General features: G+C 44.3%; 2 protein-coding genes across 9 annotated transcripts; one reads left to right on the top strand and one right to left on the bottom strand.

Moving 5' to 3' along the window:
- The first annotated feature begins 10,724 nt into the window (after positions 1-10,724).
- LOC123165724 (histone-lysine N-methyltransferase ATXR4) lies at positions 10,725-14,979 on the top strand. 7 transcript variants are annotated; one of them, XR_006483104.1, is made up of 11 exons: positions 10,726-11,002; positions 11,096-11,191; positions 11,503-11,558; positions 11,733-11,859; positions 12,067-12,136; positions 12,216-12,401; positions 12,875-12,946; positions 13,063-13,217; positions 13,695-13,995; positions 14,090-14,205; positions 14,757-14,979. XR_006483104.1 is itself a non-coding variant. In XM_044583431.1 (8 exons), exons 1-8 carry the CDS (start codon positions 10,808-10,810, stop codon positions 13,179-13,181), a joined length of 888 nt encoding a protein of 295 aa, XP_044439366.1. In that variant the 5' UTR covers positions 10,725-10,807; the 3' UTR covers positions 13,182-13,593. The 7 variants fall into 7 exon arrangements, 5 of the variants coding, with proteins under 5 accessions (XP_044439366.1, XP_044439367.1, XP_044439365.1 ...); XR_006483103.1 differs by having other exon boundaries at positions 13,695-14,205; XM_044583431.1 differs by lacking the exons at positions 13,695-13,995; positions 14,090-14,205; positions 14,757-14,979 and having other exon boundaries at positions 10,725-11,002; positions 11,766-11,859; positions 13,063-13,593.
- On the bottom strand, positions 12,115-17,924 carry LOC123165723 (cinnamoyl-CoA reductase 1). 2 transcript variants are annotated; one of them, XR_006483102.1, is made up of 7 exons: positions 17,689-17,924; positions 17,096-17,265; positions 16,525-16,710; positions 15,108-15,270; positions 14,687-14,876; positions 13,880-14,268; positions 12,115-12,421 (listed from the first exon to the last, which is right to left on the bottom strand). XR_006483102.1 is itself a non-coding variant. In XM_044583428.1 (6 exons), the coding sequence occupies exons 1-6, from the start codon at positions 17,825-17,827 to the stop codon at positions 14,136-14,138; spliced, it is 981 nt and encodes a 326-aa protein (XP_044439363.1). In that variant the 5' UTR covers positions 17,828-17,924; the 3' UTR covers positions 13,868-14,135. The 2 variants fall into 2 exon arrangements, 1 of the variants encoding a protein (XP_044439363.1); XM_044583428.1 differs by lacking the exon at positions 12,115-12,421 and having other exon boundaries at positions 13,868-14,268.
- Positions 17,925-21,879: the final 3,955 nt, after the last annotated feature.

Genomic DNA, 21,879 nt, shown 5'->3' with positions numbered 1-21,879 from the left:
ATTAGAGTCGTGCTAGTTGAGTAATTGTGGAATTGAGAAATACTTATGTTGAGTTTTGCAAGTCCCGTAGCATGCACGTATGGTAAACGTTGTGTGACAAATTTGAAGCATGAGGTGTTCTTTGATTGCTTTCCTTATGAGTGGCGGTCGGGGACGAGCGATGGTCTTTTCCTACCAATCTATCCCCCTAGGAGCATGCGTGTAGTGCTTGGTTTCGATGACTTGTAGATTTTTGCAATAAGTATGTGAGTTCATTATGACTAATGTTGAGTCCATGGATTATACGCACTCTCACCCTTCCATCATTGCTAGCCTCTTCGGTACCGTGCATTGCCCTTTCTCACCTCAAGAGTGGGTGCAAACTTCGCCGGTGCATCCAAACCCCGTGATACGATACGCTCTATCACACATAAGCCTCCTTATATCTTCCTCAAAACAGCCACCATACCTACCTATTATGGCATTTCCATAGCCATTCCGAGATATATTGCCATGCAACTTTCCACCGTTCTGTTTATTATGGCATGCTTCATCATTGTCATATTGCTTTGCATGATCATGTAGTTGACATCGTATTTGTGGCAAGGCCACCATGCATAATTTTTCATACATGTCACTCTTGATTCATTGCCCATCTCGGTACACCACCGGAGGCAGTCATATAGAGTTATATCTTGTTCTAGTATTGAGTTGTAAATAAATAGAAGTGTGATGATTATCATTATTAGAGCATTGTCCCGTCTAAAAAAAGAAAGGCCAGATAAAAAAGGAAGGCCCAAAAAAAGATAGAAGGGACAATGCTACTATCCTTTTTCCACATTTGTGCTTCAAAGTAGCACCATGATCTTCATGATAGAGAGCCTCTTATTTTGTCACTTTCATATACTAGTGGGAATTTTTCATTATAGAACTTGGCTTGTATATTCCAACAATTGGCTTCCTCAAATGCCCTAGGTCTTCGTGAGCAAGCAAGTTGGATGCACACCCACTTAGTTTCTTTTGTTGAGCTTTCATACATTTATAGCTCTAGTGCATCCGTTGCATGGCAATCCCTACTCCTCGCATTGACATCAATTGATGGGCATCTCCATAGCCCGTTGATTAGCCGCGTCAATGTGAGACTTTCTCCTTTTTTTTCTTCTCCACACAACCCCCATCATCATATTCTATTCCACCCATAGTGCTATGTCCATGGCTCACGCTCATGTATTTCGTGAAAGTTGAAAAAGTTTGAGAATACTAAAGTATGCAACAATTGCTTGGCTTGTCATCAGGGTTGTGCATGATGAGAGCATTTTTGTGTGACGAAATGAAGCATGGCCAAACTATATGATTTTGTAGGGATGAGCTTTCTTTGGCTATGTTATTTTGATAAGACATAATTGATTGGTTAGTATGCTTGAAGTATTATAATTTTTTATGTCAATATTAAACTTTTATCTTGAATATTTTGGATCTGAACATTCATGCCACAATAAATAGAATTACATTAAAATTATGCTAGGTAGCATTCCACGTCAAAAGTTCTTTTTTTTATCATTTACCTACTCGAGGACGAGCAGGAATTAAGCTTGGGGATGCTTGATACGTCTCCAACGTATCTATAATTTTTTATTGTTCCATGCTATTATATTATCTGTTTTGGATGTTTAATGGGCTTTAATATACCTTTTTATATTATTTTTGGGACTAACCTATTAACCAAAGGCCCAATGCAAATTGCTGTTTTTTTGCCTATTTCAGTGTTTCGCAGAAAAGGAATATCAAACGGAACGAAATCTTCGCAAGGATCTTTCTTGGAACAAACGCAACCCAGGAGACTTGGAGTGGAAGTCAAGGAAGCAACGAGGCAGCCACGAGGAGGAGGGCGCGCCCAGGGGGGTAGGCGCGCCCCCCACCCTCGTGGGCCCCTCGTAGCTCCACTGACCTACTTCTTTCGCCTATATATACTCTTATACCCTGAAAACATCCAGGGGAGCCACGAAATCACTTTTCCACCGCCGCAACCTTCTGTACCCGTGAGATCCCATCTTGGGGCCTTTTCAGGCGATCTGCCGGAGGGGGATTCGATCACGAAGGGCTTCTACATCAACACCATAGCCTCTCCGATGATGTGTGAGTAGTTTACCACAGACCTTCGGGTCCATAGTTATTAGCTAGATGGCTTCTTCTCTCTCTTTGGATCTCAATACAAAGTTCTCCTCGATTTTCTTGGAGATCCATTCGATGTAATTCTTTTTGCGGTGTGTTTGTCAAGATCTGATGAATTGTGGGTTTATGATCAAGATTATCTATGAACAATATTTGATTCTTCTCTGAATTCTTATATGCATGATTTAATATTTTTGCAAGTCTCTTCGAATTATCGGTTTAGTTTGGCCTACTAGATTGATCTTTCTTGCAATGGGAGAAGTGCTTAGCTTTGGGTTCGATCTTGCGGTGCTCGATCCGAGTGACAGAAAGGGAACTGACACGTATTGTATTGTTGCCATCGAGGATAAAAAGATGGGGTTTATATCATATTGCTTGAGTTTATCCCTCTACATCATGTCATCTTACCTAATGTGTTACTCCGTTCTTATGAACTTAATACTCTAGATGCATGCTGGATAGCGGTCGATGTGTGGAGTAATAGTAGTAGATGCAGAATCGTTTCGGTCTACTTGTCGCGGACGTGATGCCTATATACATGATCATGCCTAGATATTTTCATAACTATGCACTTTTCTATCAATTACTCGGCAGTAATTTGTTCACCCACCGTAATATATGCTATCTTGAGAGAAACCACTAGTGAAACCTATGGCCCCCGGGTCTACTTTACCTCATATAAGTTTCCAATCTACAATTCTAGTTTACTATTTATTTTGCAATCTTTACTTTCCAATCTATACAACAAAAATACCAAAAATATTTATCTTATTATCTTTATCAGATCTCACTTTTGCAAGTGGCCGTGAAGGGATTGACAACCACTTTATCGCGTTGGTTGCAAGGTTCTTGATTGTTTGTGCAGGTACTAGGCGACTTGCGTGTAGTCTCCTACTGGATTGATACCTTGGTTCTCAAAAACTGAGAGAAACTAGCAAGATGCTCGTGCATTGCGCGGAACATCAAGATGCATTTTTTTTACAAAACACCTGTTGTGATTGACCCATGTAGGAGTAATCCCATGTGTAAAAACTAATGATATCTCGAGAATTTCATCGAAAAAATGATATATCGAGATAGATGAGAGATAAGGTGAGGAGGAGTGGAGCGCGGTGGTGATTGGTGGTCGGACTTAGCAGAGGCATGGGGATGGACGATGCCGGCAGCGGCCACCATGCCAGATTGTTCCAGAGGCTTCCTTTTTTAATTACTCAACAATGAAGTTATGGGAGATAAGGATGAACGAGAGAGGTGAGGGTATCCTTTTGCAAAATTGTCATAGTTTGCTTTCTATCCGTCAGATATAGATCGGACGGTCTATATTGCAAGATGGCAGACACACCATCATCACCAACTCGGTTTTTTTATAAGAGTAGAGATACTTACGCTACTTTGTTGCATCACCCTTTCCTCTTCAAGGGAAAACCAACACATGCTCAAGAGGTAGCAAGAAGGATTTCTGGCGCCGTTGCCGGGGGATTTGTGCCAAGTCAATTCAAGATTTGATCTCCCGTCAACTAGCCATTTCTAGCGCCGTTGCCGGGGAGATCTACGCCAAGTCAAGACATACCAAGTACCCATCACAAACTCTTATCCCTCGCATTACATTATTTGCCATTGCCTCTTGTTTTCCTCTCCCCCACTTCACCTTTGACGTTTTATTCGCCCTTTTTCCGTCCGTCTCTTTTCGCTTGCTTCTTGTTTGCTTGTGTGTTGGAGTGATTGTTTGTCATGATGGCTCAAGATAATACTAAATTGTGTGACTTTTCCAATACCAACAATAATGATTTTATTAGCACTCCGATTGCTCCTACTACCGATGCTGAATCTTGTGAAATTAATACCGCTTTGTTGAATCTTGTTATGAAAGATCAGTTTTCTGGCCTTCATAGTGAAGATGCCGCTACCCATTTGAACAACTTCGTTGATTTGTGTGATATGCAAAACAAGAAAGATGTGGATAATGATATTGTTAAATTCAAGCTATTTCCGTTTTCGCTTAGAGATCGTGCTAAAACTTGGTTCTCTTCTTTGCCTAAAATAGTATTGATTCGTGGAATAAGTGCAAAGATGCTTTTATCTCTATTTTGGATTTCAAGGAATTTTATTATGATAATTGTTCTTTGATAGATTGTATTTCCTTGTTGCAATCCATGTTAAATTCTCCTCATGCTTATGCTCAAAATAAATCTTTTACCAAACACATCGTTGATGCTTTAATGCAATCTTATGAAGAAAAACTTGAATTAGAAGTTTCTATTCCTAGAAAACTTCATGATGAGTGGGAACCTACTATTAAAATTAAAATTAAAAATCATGAATGCTATGCTTTATGTGATTTGGGTGCTAGTGTTTTCACGATTTCAAAAACTTTGTGTGATGTGTTAGGTTTCCGTGAATTTGATTATTGTTCTTTAAATTTGCACCTTGCGGATTACACTATTAAGAAACCTATGGGAAGGGTTAATGATGTTCTTATTGTTGCAAATAGGAATTATGTGCCCCTAGATTTCATTGTTCTTGATATAGATTGCAATCCTACATGTCCTATTATTCTTGGTAGACCTTTCCTTAGAACGATTGGTGCAATTATTGATATGAAAGAAGGAAATATTAGATTCCAATTTCCATTAAGGAAATGCATGGAACACTTTCCTAGGAAGAAAATTAAATTACCTTATGAATCTATTATGAGAGCCACTTATGGATTGCATATCAAGGATGACAATACCTAGATCTATTCTATCTTTATGCCTAGCTAGGGGCGTCTAACGATAACGCTTGTTGGGAGGCAACCCAATTTTATTTTTGTTTCTGTTTAGTAATAAATATTTCATCTACCTTCTGTTTAGATGTGGTTTTATGTTTTTAATTAGTGTTTGTGCCAAGTAGAACCTTTGGGAAGACTTGGGTGAAGTCTTGATGATCTTGCTGCAAAAGACAGAAACTTTAGCGCTCACGAGATTAGCTGCCAGTTTTTACTGGAGAGTGTTTTTAGGTTGATTCTTTTTGCATATTATTAATAGAGAAATTCCTCACGTCCACCAATTTATTTCAGAATTTTTGGAGTTACAAAAGTATATGTTTGATACAGATTACTACAGATTGTTCTGTTTTTGTCAGGTTCTGTTTTTCGTGTGTTGTTTGCTTACTTTGATGAATCTATGGCTACTATCGGGGGGTATGAACGAAGTTGGAATACAGTAGGTTTAACACCAATATAAATAAATAATGAGTTCATTACAGTACCTTATGGTGGTGATTTGTTTTCTTATACTAACGGAGCTCATGAGATTTTCTGTTTGAGTTTTGTGTTATGAAGTTTTCAAGTTTTTGAGTAAAGATTTGATGGATTATGGAACAAGTATTGGCAAGAGCCTAAGCTTGGGGATGCCACAATAAAGAGAATTACATTACAATTATGCTAGGTATTATTATTTTTATGTCAATATTAAACTTTTATCTTGAATCTTTCGGATCTGAACATTCATGCCACAATAAAGAGAATTACATTACAATTATGCTAGGTAGCATTCCACATTAAAAACAATAATGCTAGGTAGCATTCCACATTAAAAATTCTTTTTTTATCATTTACCTACTCGAGGACGAGCAGGAATTAAGCTTGGGGATGTTTGATACGTCTCCAATGTATCTATAATTTTTTATTGTTCCATGCTATTATATTATCTGTTTTGGATGTTTAATGGGCTTTAATATACTTTTTATATTAATTTTGAGACTAACCTATCTTGATTGTTTGTGCATGTAATAGGCGACTTGCGTGTAGTCTTCTACTGGATTGATACCTTGGTTCTTAAAAACTGAAGGAAATACTTACGCTACTTTGCTGCATCATCCTTTCCTCTTCAAGGAAAAGCCAACGCATGCTCAAGAGGTAGCACTAAGCATCTTGCATTGTACAAGGTCTTATTAAGTCCAGTTGTATTCCTACTCCATCAGGGTTTAAGTCTTAAACTTGACCTTGATGGTCGTACCTTCAGGCGGTGTACGTTTAGTGGGAGAAGACATTTCTGTTAGGGCTGCAAGAAAAGCTCGAGGCTCATGAGCCGCTCGAGATCAACTCATATTTTAGCTCGACTCGAAAAAAAATGAGGTGAGTGCGAGCACTTTATGTAGCTCAATCAAGAAACGGGCCGATCTTGAGCCAGCATTGGCTCGCTCGATATTAGCTCGATAGCTACATATCATATAAGTATATTAAATAATCTTCATGTCTATTACGAAGAATTGGGATAATAACTGCCATATATATTTTTGTATGATTTTTTTCTTCATTTTACCTGATTTGTTTCTTCATTTTACCTACTAACAAACATGGAAATTAAGTGTGGAGAAAATTTAGCCTCAATATGACACTTGGCTAACCATGTGTTCAATATCTTGATTTTTTGTCAAAATTTGAAAGCAGACGCACCTTCGTTGTCTTCTATCCACAATCTCTTCTTTAGTTGAAAAAGAATAAATCAAATTTCATAGTGATTTTCTTGTTGTGACCTATTTTACTTTAAATTTTACCTTAAAATAATTTTAAAATTATCTTATTGTAACACCCTGAGAATCATGCTACAGTAACCCCCTGTGATTAAGCTAATCATGTTGCTAAACAGGGCTTGATCACATTTGAACCACACCCCTGTCAAACTCCTAGTTCAAACTTTAAATATAATTAAAGTGAAAAATAAAAGTTTTCAAAACTCAAACAAAAATGTTCTGTGGGTGCTAAATAATACACTGGCAATTATGGTGGAGAAAACTCCTATTTATAAAATGCCTAAATACTTTAAATGAAATAAAACAGAAAAGGAAATAAACAAATAAAAAGAAAACAGAAAACAGAAACAGTCAGAGAAAAAAAAAGGGGAGCAGGCCTTCCCCCCCACTGGACCCGTGGCCCATCTGCACCGAACCCCCCCCCCCCCCGGCCCAAACTGGGCCGCACCCCCGCGCCCCCGGCCCAGCCCACCTCCTCCCTCGCCCCTTCCCTGTTCCCCCGACCGGGTCGGAACAGGGGCGCGCTGCCGCCCGACCCCCTCGCCGGCACCGACGCCGGAGGGGATAAGGTCGCCAGCTCCCCCGCCTCCTCGGGCCTCTCTCCCACTCACCCCCGCGCCTCCCCCTTCCCTCCCCCGGATCCGCGCCGCCCCCCCTCTTCCCCACGCCCGACACGCTCGCCGCCGTTCTCGTCGTTCTCGCGGCCACCGTGCCCCACTCGCCACCCCGCTGTGTCGTACGACGTCGCCGCCCTCGACTACACCCCCTCCGCCTCTCCGTCGAAGCTCGGAGCCACCGCAACGGCCTCCCCGAGCTCGCCTTCAACCTCGGACGCCGGCGACCCCCCTTCTTCCCCGGCGCCGACCTGCTGCTCCTAAGCACCCACGGGCCTTTCTTGCGCCACGTGGTGAGCTCCTCTACCTCCTCCCCCACTCCGCTAGCTCGCCCACGCTCCCTAGCTTTTCCCCCACGCGCGCCCGAACGCCGCGCCGCGGAGCTCGCCGCCGGCGGGTCTCCGGTGACCAAATGGTCACGGGCTCAAGCTCACAGCGCTCCCCACCGCACGTAGAAGCTCCCCAGCCCCTCCGCTTGCTCGACCGCCTGCCGTAGCCCTGTTTCCATCGGGCACCCGTGCGCGCCGCCGCCTCCGCCGCTCGCCGGCGCCGATTCCGGCCGAGTCCGGCGAAGCCCCGGCCACCCCTGGATGCGGCGCTGCGAGTTCTTTCGAATGGGCCTAGCCCCGTTCCTCCCCGAGCCCCGTAGCGCAATTCCGGCCAACTCCGGCGAGGGACCGCCGCGGTTTTGGTCGCCGGAGTTGCGCCGGCGCCGGCCGCCGACGTGGCACACCTGGGGCCACCCCCTGGGTCACTGCCAGTGGCCCCCACGGGCCCCAGTTGACTGGGTTGACCCAGTCAACTGCTGACTGGGCAGGCCCAGTCACTGACATGCGGGCCCCGCCGCAGAAATTAAAAAAGAAAATGTTTTATAAATAAAAATAATTAGTTTAATTAATCTCTCACTGACAGGTGGGCCCAGTAGTTAATTAACTAAAAACTAATTAGTTTAATCCTCTGTTAACCCACTGTCTATGACAGGTGGGTCCCCCTTGTCAGTTTGACCAGTCAACCCGGACTGTTGACCGCTGACGTCACTCATACGTCATGCTGACGTCATATCCCTTTTTCTGTTAATTAAATAATTCCAGAAATTCAAATAAACTTTGAAAATTCATATCTTTTAAACCGTAACTCGGATGAAAATGTTTTCTATATGAAAGTTGCTCAGAACGACGAGACGAATCCGGATACGCAGTCCGTGCGTCCACCACACCTCCCTAACCTATCGAACTCGCAACTTTCCCCCTCCGGTCCTTCTGTCCGAAAACGCAAAACATCGGGAATACTTTCCCGGATGTTCCCCCCCTTCACCGGTACCACCTACTGTCGCGTTAGGACACCCCTAGCACCGCTCACTGTCATGTCACGCATCGTCATGCTTATGTTTGCATTGTATTTACTGTTTCTTCCCCCTCTTCTCTCCGGTAGACTACGAGACCGACACTGCTGCTGCCCAGTTCGACTACGGAGTCGACGACCCCTCCTACTTGCCAGAGCAACCAGGCAAGCCCCCCCCTTGATCACCAGATATCGCCTACTCTCCTCTATACTGCTTGCATTAGAGTAGTGTAGCATGTTACTGCTTTCGGTTAATCCTATTCTGTTGCATAGCCTGTCATTGTTGCTACAGTTGTTTCCCTTACCTGCTACCCTACTGCTTAGTATAGGATGCTAGTTTTCCATCAGTGGCCCTACATTCTTGTCCGTCTGCTGTGCTATACTATCGGGCCGTGATCACCTGGGCGGTGGACACGGGCATATACTTATATATTATATACATGACACCTGAGATGACTAAAGTCGGGTCAGCTCGTAGGAGTACCCGCAAGTGGATCTTTGTGGCGAAGCGACAGGGCAGGTTGAGACCGCCTAGGTGAGAGGTGGGCCTGGCCCTGGTCGGCGTTCGCGAATACTTAACACGCTTAACGAGATCTTGGTATTTGATCTGAGTCTGGCCATTTGGTCTATACGCACTAACCATCTACGTGGGAGTAGTTATGGGTATCCCGACGTCGTGGTATCAGCCGAAGCTCTTTTGACGTCAGCGACTGAGTGGCGCGCGCCGTGTTGGACCGCTTTGACGTAACCGCCGTGATCGTGTGGGTTGCTAGGTCTGCTCGCGGCCGCGTTCGCAACGTGCAGGTGTGCTTAGGGCGATGGGCCCAGACCCCTGCGCGCATAGGTTTAGACCGGCGTGCTGACCTCTCTGTTGAGCCTAGGTGGGGCTGCGACGCGTTGATCTTACGAGGCCGGGCATGACCCAGGAAAGTGTGTCCGGCCAAATGGGATCGAGCGTGTTGGGTTATGTGGTGCACCCCTGCAGGGAAGTTTATCTATTCGAATAGCCGTGTTCCTCGGTAAAAGGACGACCCGGAGTTGTACCTTGACCTTATGACAACTAGAACTGGATACTGAATAAAATACACCCTTCCAAGTGCCAGATACAACCCGGTGATCGCTCTCTAACAGGGAGACGAGGAGGGGATTGCCGGGTAGGATTATGCTATGCGATGCTACTTGGAGGACTTCACTCTATTATCTTCTATATGCTGCAAGATGGAGATGACCAGAAGCGTAGTCTTCGACAGGACTAGCTATCCCCCTTTTAATTCTGGCATTCTGCAGTTCAGTCCACTGATATGCCCCTTTACACATATACCCATGCATATGTAGTGTAGCTCCTTGCTTGCGAGTACTTTGGATGAGTACTCACGGTTGCTTCTCTCCCTCTTTTTCCCCCTTTCCTTTCTATCTGGTTGTCGCAACCAGATGTTGGAGTCCAGGAGCCAGACGCCACCGTCGACGACGACTCCCACGGCACTGGAGGTGCCTACTACTACGTGCAGGCCGCTGACGACGACCAGGAGTAGTTAGGAGGTCCCAGGCAGGAGGCCTTGCCTCTTCGATCGTTGCTACTTTTGTGCTAGCCTTCTTAAGGCAAAACTTGTTTAACTTATGTCTGTACTCAGATATTGTTGCTTCCGCTGACTCGTCTATGATCGAGCACTTGTATTCGAGCCCTCGAGGCCCCTGGCTTGTATTATGATGCTTGTATGACTTATTTATGTTTTAGAGTTGTGTTGTGATATCTTCCCGTGAGTCCCTGATCTTGGTCGTACACATTTGCGTGCATGATTAGTGTACGGTCAAATCGGGGGCGTCACACTTATTTAGCTCGAAACTAGCTCAAGATTGACTCAAGATTGTTACAAGCTAAGCACCAGCCACTGTCTGCAGCTCGACCTTGAGCTTCACCTATTTTAAGCTCACTCGAATTTTAGTATGAGTTGAGCTGAGTCTAAGCCAACTCGCTTGATCTCGACTCGTTTACAGCCCTAGTTCATGCTGAGTACGAAATCGTCTGTCGTGACTTCGTCAATTTAAGATGATAGGCTGGATAGGGGTGAGTGTATGTCGGTATTTATTTGCAGTGCGTTCGAAAAACAAAACTAAGGATCGCCTTAAACTAAAAGAAAAAAAGATCAACGGAACGGGTGAGATCTCCTCTCTGGCTGCATTCCTGAATGTCCCTCGTCCGCCGCCGCCTCCTCTCCACCGCGGCGGCAGTCGCCGCTGCCCGCGGCCCACCGCCGGTCCGCGTAGCCTTGACGGACTCCGCCGGCCGCGGAGTCTTCGCTACTCGCCCCATCGCCACTGGCGAGGTCCTCCACTCGGCGCAGCCTCTCGTCACCCACCCTTCCCGCTCTCTCTTCCACGAGGTGAGCGCCCCTCCACTTGCCCCCCCTCCCCCCAACCAGGGCTTCATATTCGCTACGAATGGAGTGAACTGTATATCGGATTGGTCTCCTCAGGTGTGCTACCGCTGCCTCAAGAGGAAAGCGGGGAAGGGCGACGACTCCAGAGGGGACTGCTACTTCTGCAGCGACGCGTGCCGGGAGCATGCCGAGGTGAGGATGCCTTTGCACTATTCCTCCTGCAGATTCAGTAGGTTTTAGTGGTCTCGTCTTATTCATTTGTACAGTTCCAGTAAGGACAGTGTATGCTACCTTGTTCTTCTGTGAGCATTGACTCTAGTCTTCACATTATATTCTTAATAAAGAGATTATGATTGGCCATGACCTCTTAACTTTATTCTAATTGCTAATTCCCTTCTACTGTCAGACGGATAAAAAAATACCATTGCTAATTCCCGTCTTTCGGAAGAGCAAAATTACTGTCTCTTTTAATCGGCTAAGATGCATGGTTTCATCCTGTTCAGGGATTCCATGGCATTCAGAAGAAGGTGGATTGGTCTTTGTTAGATGACCACTGTAGGTATGTTGGTTACTGCATTTCATCTTGATGTAGATGTGCATCTCATGACTTCTCTTTAATAATGTTATCAGTTACACTTGTTTTCTTATTGGTACGGTATTGCCGTTTTGCTAGACATTCGATTGTCAGTGTAGCATCTTGGCTTATCTGTTTTTATTCTTGTGTGCTCTGAAGTTCACGTGGTCTGAAGTACCCATACATGGTCAGGCGGCTAGCTTGCATGGTTATATCAGGAGATGTTGGTGCAGATTGTCTTGACATTCTTCAGCCAGCCCAATTGCACCAGGGTACACTTATTGAGGTACTAGCCTTTTTTGCAAGCTGTTGAGCTAGTTTTTTTTTTTACTGAGAAAGTGAGAATGGAGTTAATTTTTCTTATGCTCCATATGTTCATCTTCGCAGCCGTAACTCTTATCATCTCAGAAAAAAGAATGTCATGGCATTCACATGTTTCCTTCCCTATGTTGTTGTGCGGTTGGTCCTGACATGTATAATTGGAATATAATAGATGGAAGAGGAGTTCGAATTGTTGAAGTCCACTTTTAGGAAGGCAGGCTTTCAGGAAGAACTCACAACTTGTATCCTTTCACCTCCTTTATCATTTGGTTTTCCTGGACTTATTACAACCTCATTTTCACGGTTAAGTTTCTTTGACAGTATTAGTTTTGACCAAACAATGGTACATCAATATACTTGCAAGAATACGTGTAAATGCATTCCGTATTGAATTGGTTGCAAGTTCATATGAGGATCTTCTATCCTCAGCAGTAGCCTCGGTAACATGCGATGCATCAGTTGGCAATGCTGTATATATGCTCCCCTCGTTCTACAACCATGACTGTGGTATGGCTCTTCACATGCTCCTGTTAACGGGAAAAGGGAGATTAATATTTATCATAATGGCTCTCATTATGACTTCTAAAGTTCTTATTTGAAAGCAAGGATTTAACTGCTGCATTTCCTTGTGACATAGAACTTGTTGCTGTCTTGTTGTGGCATAGTAAATGTTGATTGTGCTGTCTGAGTTTTCAATAATATTTCAGTACTATGCAACTCCAAGTTATACCCACTAATGTAGCATTTGTTTGCTGTCGTTTCACTCGATGATGAAGTGCCTATATTGTTTTACATTCGAAAGAAGATGAATTGTCTTCCATTGATGCATCAGAAAGAAGATTGCTAGTATAATGGTGACACACAACAATGGATGTAATTTCATCCTATAAGCAGCGATTTTTCTACTTGCTTGGGTATCACTTCCCTTTCTTTTCAAATTCAAATCCAAATATTCATATTCTTTTCCTGTCAACTTGCAGATCCGAATACTCACATAGTTTGGCTGGAAAACGCAGACGCTAAATTGAAGACCCTTCGTGATATTGACGAAGGTATAGATAGGTGTAGCAGTACCTATCTAGCATTTGTTCTCTTGACAACAGTTAAAAGCAAAAAAAGACTGATGGGTACTAAATATCTTAATTCTGCTCTTTTGCATCTGTCATAGGTGAAGAGCTGCGCATCTGCTACATTGATACAAGCATGGATGTGAACGCCAGGCAGAAGATTCTCACTGAAGGATTTGGTTTCCAGTGCCGTTGCCAACGGTGCTTATCTGGGGATTAAAATTCATCGTTTGCCTTAATGGCCGCTTCCCTCGACGTGCGTGACATCACTTTCTGTTATGGCTTATTGAATTCACATAAGGTGGCTAACCATGAGGACTACACCTCTGCATCTGATGAAGCCAGCAGGCGCCAACTTGCAGGTTCCTGTGTTAAGATATGCCCCCAGTGTGAAGTGAACGAGTAGAGAAATAAGTGGGCGCTGTTTAGTTCAAATTTCAAATTTGAACTAAAACAGCGTCACTTATTTCCGGACGGAGGGACTAGTTAATAGACAATTTTTTAGGTTGCCCTCAATTACACATGGCCATGTCACTGCCTGGCCGGATTGTCGTTTATTAAGTGTTAAAGATTGTAAGTTGACATTGTAAGATCATTAGGTGTTCGGTTAATGCCATTGTTGGATTCTCACACATGCATTCAATCTTAATGCATTCGCTATATACTTTTGTCAAAGCTATCATCACTAGTTTGGAAAGAAAAAACTGTCTTCACATTGTCATTTTTTATGCAGGTTAGACGCGAACAGTGAACACAGGATAACTAATGACAGGGGCGTATCTAGGGCACATTTTTAACTTTGTAGGGCATCCTCCGCCCAAACAACACACAATCACTTGGTGCTCTTGGAGCGTGCCGAGATGTCTGAATAATAAAAATGTAGCAAGTTCCAAAAAGCTCAGGATGTCTGATACTTACCAGCAGTTGATCAACTGAGCATAATGTGCAACAAGGCACTCATAGAAACATCAGGACAGTGCAGCAATCTACTACTTTGCTTGAAGGATTTCCAAACTCCCAAAAGAAATTCTCAAGTACTTATTATTTGTTTTTGGTGCTAACATGATTCTCTTCATGACTGCGTCACCACTCACCAACTTATTTTGTTTCACTGCTTACATGAATCAGAAATAATTTGCGAGGATCAACAGCCAGGCTTGTCCCAATTGGATGCTCAGTTCAGGATGCCAGAAGCTTTGTAGGATTCGACACTGTCTCCGAGGGTCTTCTCTACAGGCCTGAAGGTCCACCCTAGCTTCTGAAGTTTCTCTGAACTATAAATAAGATTGTCTTCCACTTCCGTAATGCTACATAGAAATTTGGAGAGAAAAATAAGTTTCATCCGAGTTAAGCATGGAAAAGCAGGGGTGAAGGACACACATTGAGCAGCATTTGGTGATATGGTGAAGCAACCTTGGTTCATTAAATTTTACAGTCCATGTCACAAACTACATGCTCACTGGTATGGAATTCTAGGAATGTGAATATCTACTAGGATTTATTCAATTTGTCAGTCCCCATTCAAGTACTTCCAAGCGATGTAGGAACATGCTTATCCCAGGAAAGACAAATGTGCGCTCAATTCTAGTATATTTTCAAAGTGAAATGAAGGTTATTCATCCTTGCATTTTAGGCAATGGTAACTTGCTCATGATATGCAGAACTAAAATAGCTATAACACAGGTAAGATACAAGAAAAGTTTCCTCCTGAGAAAAGGCGCTTACCTTTTGGGATATATGTAGGTTGGATATAAAGTCTCCAGTATATTTATCATATCAGAGACTCTTATTGCAGGTGAATTACATATGTACCGTCCGGACATCTCTGGATTCTCATATGCCAGAAGAATAGCATCGGCAACATCACGAACATCCACTATATCCCTGCTTTTATTTTCTACAGTATCATGTTCTCCTGCAAAATGATAAGTATTTTAGTGTTACAGAAACAGAACTATAACCCTAAACTAGTTTGGTGAACAGCCTTCGTTTCAATGATATGCAGGTTTTTTTTTTGCGATTAAATAGTACAGTATCTTTTGTTCAGTTAGAAACGTGCAACCAAGTGCAGAGATCCTTTTTGATGTCCATAATTTTATATAATGAAAACAAAGAGAAGACTAGAATAACAACATAACACACCCACCTTTCAAATAATTAAGGAGAACTTTACTGCTCGAATTTACTCTAGACTGTATCAAGGGTCCAATTACCAATGATGGGCAAATAGTTACAATGTCCAACCCAGTTTTTGCTGCATAAGCAAAAGCCTCGCGCTCCGCTAGTGTTTTGGAAAGGTAATACCAATCCTGCCAAATAACAACACATGTTTGTTTTGAATGGGTGAAACAGAAAAAGGAATAACTTTTATAAGAATAACAAGACACGAGCAGTATCTTGTGTGGTTAGCGGAATAATTTTGCATTAACCTTCCTAAAAAAATTGCATTAACCTAAAGCTGAAAGCCAACTATTGACCATGCTTCCCCTTTGGAAAATCCTCTCTTGTGTGGTCTAGAGATATGGACGAGCTGAACCATGGTTCAGCAAATTCCGTCTCTTTGAAAACAGAGCAAAACATAGAAACAGCATGCATGAATAAAAAGCGACTTCAAGTCAAAACCAAAATTTGACCTGTTTTGAGTCAAAGCCAATATCTAAGTTAGAACCAATCTATGAGTCAAAACTAAATTTTCAGTCAACGGCAACTACCAGCAGGGTTTTGCTCTGTTTTGCTTTTCTTTTGGGCCTTCTTCCTAGTTGATTAGTTTGTAGGTCATGGTTATCCTAGAACTTGTTTTTTTTTTCTTTCTTATTTTAGCCGGTTTGCTTTGTAACTTTTGAACCTTCTTGGGCATAAGTTTTGTTAGTAAGAGGTAAGTGCAAGGATCCATTTCAAATCGTGAGCTGCTGATGAGACATGTATACATTGCTCAGATCAATGGTGTCCCATCAAGACAAAGAACAGGGTGAACTCATCAAGACATAAAAAGGAATTCCATCAACGAAATATTTAACCAGAAAAGACAGTAAGTGTTCAAACGGGCTCTAGACTCTGATGATCAGCACAAGGTGGACTGAATCTTGCTAAAAGATACAGATCTAGGGAGGATCAAGGCCAGTGAGCAAGTGACTCATTAGATAAGATTCATTCCGGACATTTGTTCTAATACTGGGCTGTGGTGTTGCAGAGGCATGTGAGTGTAACGGGATTTTTGCAGTGTTTTCGCAGCTAAACGCTTGCGGTCTACATTGAGCTTAGTGGTTTCTCTCAGATCGAAGTTAGAGCTTGGAACTAGGGTGGTTTACCCACCCTTTGATCTAAACAAAGTGGTAAATGTGAACCTTAAAATCAACTCTTAATCCTATACATTCCAAGTGAAACATTTAGCCCAAAAATTAGGAGTCTATGTAATATAATACTCTCTCCATCCCAAAATAAGTGACTCAACTTTGCATTAACTTTAGTACAAAGTTAGTGCAAAGTTGAGTCACTTATTTTGAGACGGAGGAAGTAGATCACATAGGCTAAACAATCATACAGCCATACAGGTGTTGCCTTACCCCATTCTTTCTGCAGTGGTCCTCGTCTGACCAGCTCTCTTCATCAAAGGCTTTGCCCTTGGGCCAGTTAGGATTAGCGACCACTGCAGCACCGGAAGACACCATGACTACTCGCTTAACTTTTGCCTCGTGGCAGGCCTTCAGTACATTCAGTGTGCCTGTTACAGCAGGAGCTATGATCTCTGTCTACAAAGCAGCAACGAATACAGCATCAGAATAGATACTTGTTTCTAGAAATTAACTATGTGGTTACATGTAGATGATGGCACTGGTACAGGAAAAAGTAAGGTGAGCCTCAAACCAGATAACTATGTCTGCTAGACTGCTACCATAACAATGTTGCAGATCTCACACCTTATGGAGTATACATTCAGAATGTCTCCTGCCAGTCAGAGATCGTCCTTCTAGGGGATCTTTGGGCAACATCGTTGAGAATATTTCTGTCTAAGGTCAAGTAGAGCTACTTATGCTGAAAGACTGCATTCTACTAACCCACTGTGTTCAACAGTTGTATGTTCATATTCGCCTCAGAATCACACAAATTATGAGATGCATGTTCTTGAGAATTCACCTCTGGGTCGGTTGATCGGCCGGAGGGGACAGGGCAGGCGACATGGAAGACGCCCTCACAGCCGGCAATCGCCGCCGCTACACTGTCGTAGTCCAAAAGGTCAGCCTTGACCAGCTGCAACCTTTCTTCAGCACCTTCTAGCACCTTGAGATGAGCATTCTTGGCATCACCTGCAGCAAAAAAAAAAAGTTTCGTTTCGTTTGAGAAAATGGAAGCTTAGCCAGAGCTGCCAAACCACGAATAACAAGTATGCTCAACTTCTTCAAGTTTTCAGAATTACGAATGTAGGATCTTCTAACTCTTGTGATTCGTTCCAAGTTTTGCTCCGTGAGAACAGATTAAAGACAGAAATTGCCAGAGGATCAAACTTTAAGATCTTAAAATGGCAAAATGCTTCAGCTGACTTCCAAGTTCCAACAACCACGTATGGTCGGCTCGGCTGGCCTGCTTCGCCGCATTTCGTATGAACAGCAACCATCTACCGATCTGATCGTCGAGCGGTCGAGGGCAAGCCAAGGATCAGAGCGGTCGAGGGCAAGCCAAGGAAATAAAAATGGGAGCGACGGGGAAGGAAGGCCGGGGCGCGCTCTTACCGGGATCGCGCACGGTGCCGCGGACGGAGTAGTGGGCCTTGGAGTTGGAGAGGAGGAGCTTGACGAGCCACGAGGCGACGAAGCCTCCTGCGCCGGTCACGCACACGACGCTCGTCTTCGCCGCCGCCGCCGCCTCCATGCTCCCGTCTCTCTCTCTCTCTCTCTCTGTCTCTCTCTCTCTCCGCGCCTCTACAGCTCTACTGCTCCCTCCCTCTGCTCTGCTCTGCGCTGTTTGGTTGTTCCTTTTCCGCGTCTCGCCGCGCGCCGCGCTGGCCTCGTGCGGGGTTTATAATTTTGAAAGATTTTTTAAGTACGTCAAAAGCGTACCATATTTTTTTATAGAGAATAGATTTACAAGAGATGCCTTACGAATGGATGTACATATCCATTCTCGGCAACACCTGGTTACAACCCACACCTAAGATCCTAAGCCCACTCTCTCACGAAACGTGACAACCCAACTCCTCCAACTCCGGCCTCAATCTACTCATGCAGCTCACGAAGAATCGCGTCTACCAATTCAATCGGGGTTCTCTGTTGGCTCCTTCTATTGAAAACTCGAGCATTCCTTTGTTTCCACAGGGCGTATGTCACCACAATCACAAATGTGTCAAAAGCCCGTTTGTTAGCCTTGACACTCCCCTTCCTCGCTATTAGCCACCAATCCAGCAGATTGTCGATCTCAGTTGGCCTCGTGACCTGCAAGTTGAGGGCTTGGAGACCCTCATGCCAAACTTCCCTAGCGTACACACACTGAATCAAAATATGCTCAGCGTTGTCCTCTTCATGCAGGCACGTGTAACATGCTGAGGGTCTATCCTGAAGCCCATGCTTAGCTTTTCGGTCCGAGGTCCAAATGCGATGTTGCACGGCCAGCCAAGCAAAAATCTTGCACTTAAGAAGTGCCCAACTCTTCCAGATGCAAGAAGCGAAAGCCACCCTCTGGGTTCCGAGGCAAAGGCAACGATATGTGCATCTCGCAGTGTAACTACCTGAGGGGTCTGCCGGCCAAGAGAAGCAGTCCAGTCTGTTCGGATCACGCTCAATCGTGCTGATAGCCAAGTTGAGGTGCACAAGCTGCATATGCCCAACGAATGTGAGATCACCAGTCACATCCTACAACCATTTGCCATTTTCCAAGCCCTCACTAATTTTGAAAGATTCACGGAGTCTTTTCAGCTTGGGAAATGATTGAGATCACCCGATGGATGATCACGCGGGCCCGCCGTCTTCGTGACCGTTGGATCAAATTTTAATCAGATGGCTAGAAGCAACATATTATCTAGACTAGTTTTCGCAACTGAATCGTTGTTGCAATCTCTCCCGCCACGACAACTGGTATGTTGCGGGATCTGGATCTGGATCCCCACGAGAGCAACCACCACTCGTGCTCCTCCCAAGCTCCCCGTCAAACCAACTCCTTCTCGCACTACTTCGACCGCCACCGCCGGCAGCACGCCGGCAAGGTCGCAGGCGTGGGCGCCGCCGCTGCAGCCCACCTTCACCATGAGCATCGGCCGTCGCGGTGTGCCTGAACTCATGCTGCATCCCGCCGTCCCGGGGGAGCACCGGCATCCGTGTCCACCGCGGTGAGCTGCGTACACCGTCGCCCCACCGTCCCGAGGGAGCACCGGCCTTTATTTCGGTCGACGTGGCCGTTGCTCAGCGAGTTTCTGCAAGAAGGTCTCTGTCGCAGAGAAACTGTAATAGACCCCTGCTGTAAAAAATTACAACAAGACCTTAGTTGCATTTTTTTTAATTGCAACAAGACCTCTGTTACAAAAAAACCGCAACCAAACATCTGTTACAAAAATAATTTGCAACTTCACATATGTTACAAAAATTTCCGCAACATAACCCATGTTACGGAAAATTTCCGCAACATAACCCATGTTACAAAAAAAATCCGCAACACGACATGTGTTGCAATGGTGGAAGGTGACCCCGACACTAGTAGAAAACATGGCTTTGGTCCAGGCCTGGCCAGCCCATTAGTCCCGGTTCAGTCACGAACCGGGACCCATGGGGGCATACGTCCCGGTTCATGAGCCTAGGGGGCCAGCCGGGCCTCGTGGGGCATTGGTCCCGGTTCGTCTGGACCCTTTTGTCTCGGTTCCAGACACGAACCGGGACCAATGGGCCTCGCTCCTGGCCCACATCACCTTTGGTCACGGTTCCAACCACGAACCGGGACCAATAAGGTGGCTATATATACCCCTCGCCCGCGAACAGAGCACTCCACTGCTCTGTTTTTCTGGCCGGCGAGGGGAGAGCTTTGTGGTGCTCTAGCTCACCTCCTATGCACATGAGGTGTTTGATGAAATGCCTGAGCCACACTACTTAAGCTTTCTCCTCTTCAAGCTCAATTTTCCTCAAGATTTGTCTAGGTTTAGCGGTCCGTCACGTCCCGTCCCCGTCTTCACCGCCGTCGATCGCCCGTGCCGATCTCGTCACCGGCACCACCATGGTGAGCCTCTTGTTCTTATCTTCTTTCTAAAAAAAATTCTTACTTGTATGATTAGATAGATACTTGTCTAATTTTTTTACTTTTATTATTTCTTGTTATTATATAGTGCGATGGTTTTGGTATCTGCCCCCGTCGGCCCTCGTCCTGTCTATGATTCGGATGTGGTATATATTATCTTTTATAACTATTTGGTTCATTTATTGTTTATGACAATTATGTCGACCAACGTGACATAGATTTTATTTATCTAGGAGGTATGTGAACCGGAAATTCCAACCGACCCTATTGTCGAGAGGTTAAAAATAGTTAAAGAACAAAACAATTACTTGAAGGAAAAAAAATTGAGGAGGAGATGATATTGGAGTTGCATGTTGCGGATGTCGTCGATGATCACAAGATCAAGATGGATGCAATGCGCTTGAAGATTAGAAAGATTAGAAAATATGACATTCATACCGAGGCTTGGTATCATTATGCTGTTGGATCAATTGTTACCTTGGTTGCGATTATGATCGCATTTGTTGTTGCATTGAAATGTTTTACATAGTTTCAATGTATGGTTTAATTAGATGCTCTGGAGAGCTATATGTTGTTCAATGAGAACTATGTATGTACTTTGGTTTTAATGTGATGATGTACTTCTATTAATTTGGTCACTTATCTATTCATGATGTTCTGTAATGGTTTTTGACACACTTAATTATATATATAATGCACGCAGATGAACCGACAGTGGATGTACGGTGACATACACACCTCCGAGTACATTAAGGGCGTGCATAATTTTCTCGAAGTGGCTGAGGCAAACAAGCAGAATGGTTTTATGTGCTTTATAAGGGTTTCATGCCACACTATAATGTTTGGACCAAGCACGGAGAAATAGGGGTTATGATGGAAGACAACGAAGAAGAAGATGACGATGACAACTATGTGCCCCCTGAATACGGTGATGCTGCAACGGGGGAAGCTGAAGATCAAGAGGAACTTGATGATCTGCCCGATGATGATCTCCGCCGGGTCATTGTTGGTGCAAGGAGACAGTGCGAAAGTGAAAAGGAGAAGCTGAAGTTCGATCACATGTTAGAGGATCACAAAAAAAGGCTGTACCCCAATTGTGAAGATGGCAACACAAAGCTCGGTACCGTACTAGAATTGCTGCAGTGGAAGGCAGAGAAAGGTGTGCCTGACAAAGGATTTGAGAAGCTACTGAAAATATTGAAGAAGAAACTTCCAAAGGATAACGAATTGCCCGACAGTACGTACGCAGCAAAGAAGGTCGTATGCCCTCTAGGATTGGAGGTGCAGAAGATACATGCATGCCCTAATGACTGCATCCTCTACCGCGGTGCGTACGAGGATTTCAACGCATGCCCGGTATGCAGTGCATTGCGGTATAAGATCAGACGAGATGACCCTGGTGATGTTGACGGCGAGCCCCCCAGGAAGAGGGTTCCTGCGAAGGTGGTGTGGTATGCTCCTATAATACCACGGTTGAAACGCCTGTTCAGAAACAAAGAGCATGCCAAGTTGATGCGATGGCACAGAGAGGACCGTAAGAAAGACGGGAAGTTGAGAGCACCCGCTGATGGGTCGAAGTGTAGAAAAATCGAGAGAAAGTACCAGGCTGAGTTTGCAGTTGACCCAAGGAACGTATGGTTTGGTTTAAGCGCAGATGGCATTAATCCTTTCGGGGAGCAGAGCAGTAATCACAGCACCTGGCCCGT

Source organism: Triticum aestivum, chromosome 7D (assembly GCF_018294505.1).
Source record: "Triticum aestivum cultivar Chinese Spring chromosome 7D, IWGSC CS RefSeq v2.1, whole genome shotgun sequence".
In the NCBI taxonomy this organism is placed as follows: Eukaryota; Viridiplantae; Streptophyta; class Magnoliopsida; order Poales; family Poaceae; genus Triticum; species Triticum aestivum.
The sequence above is the reverse complement of the archived record's forward strand: the minus strand, read 5'-3'. Positions and strand labels throughout refer to the sequence as shown.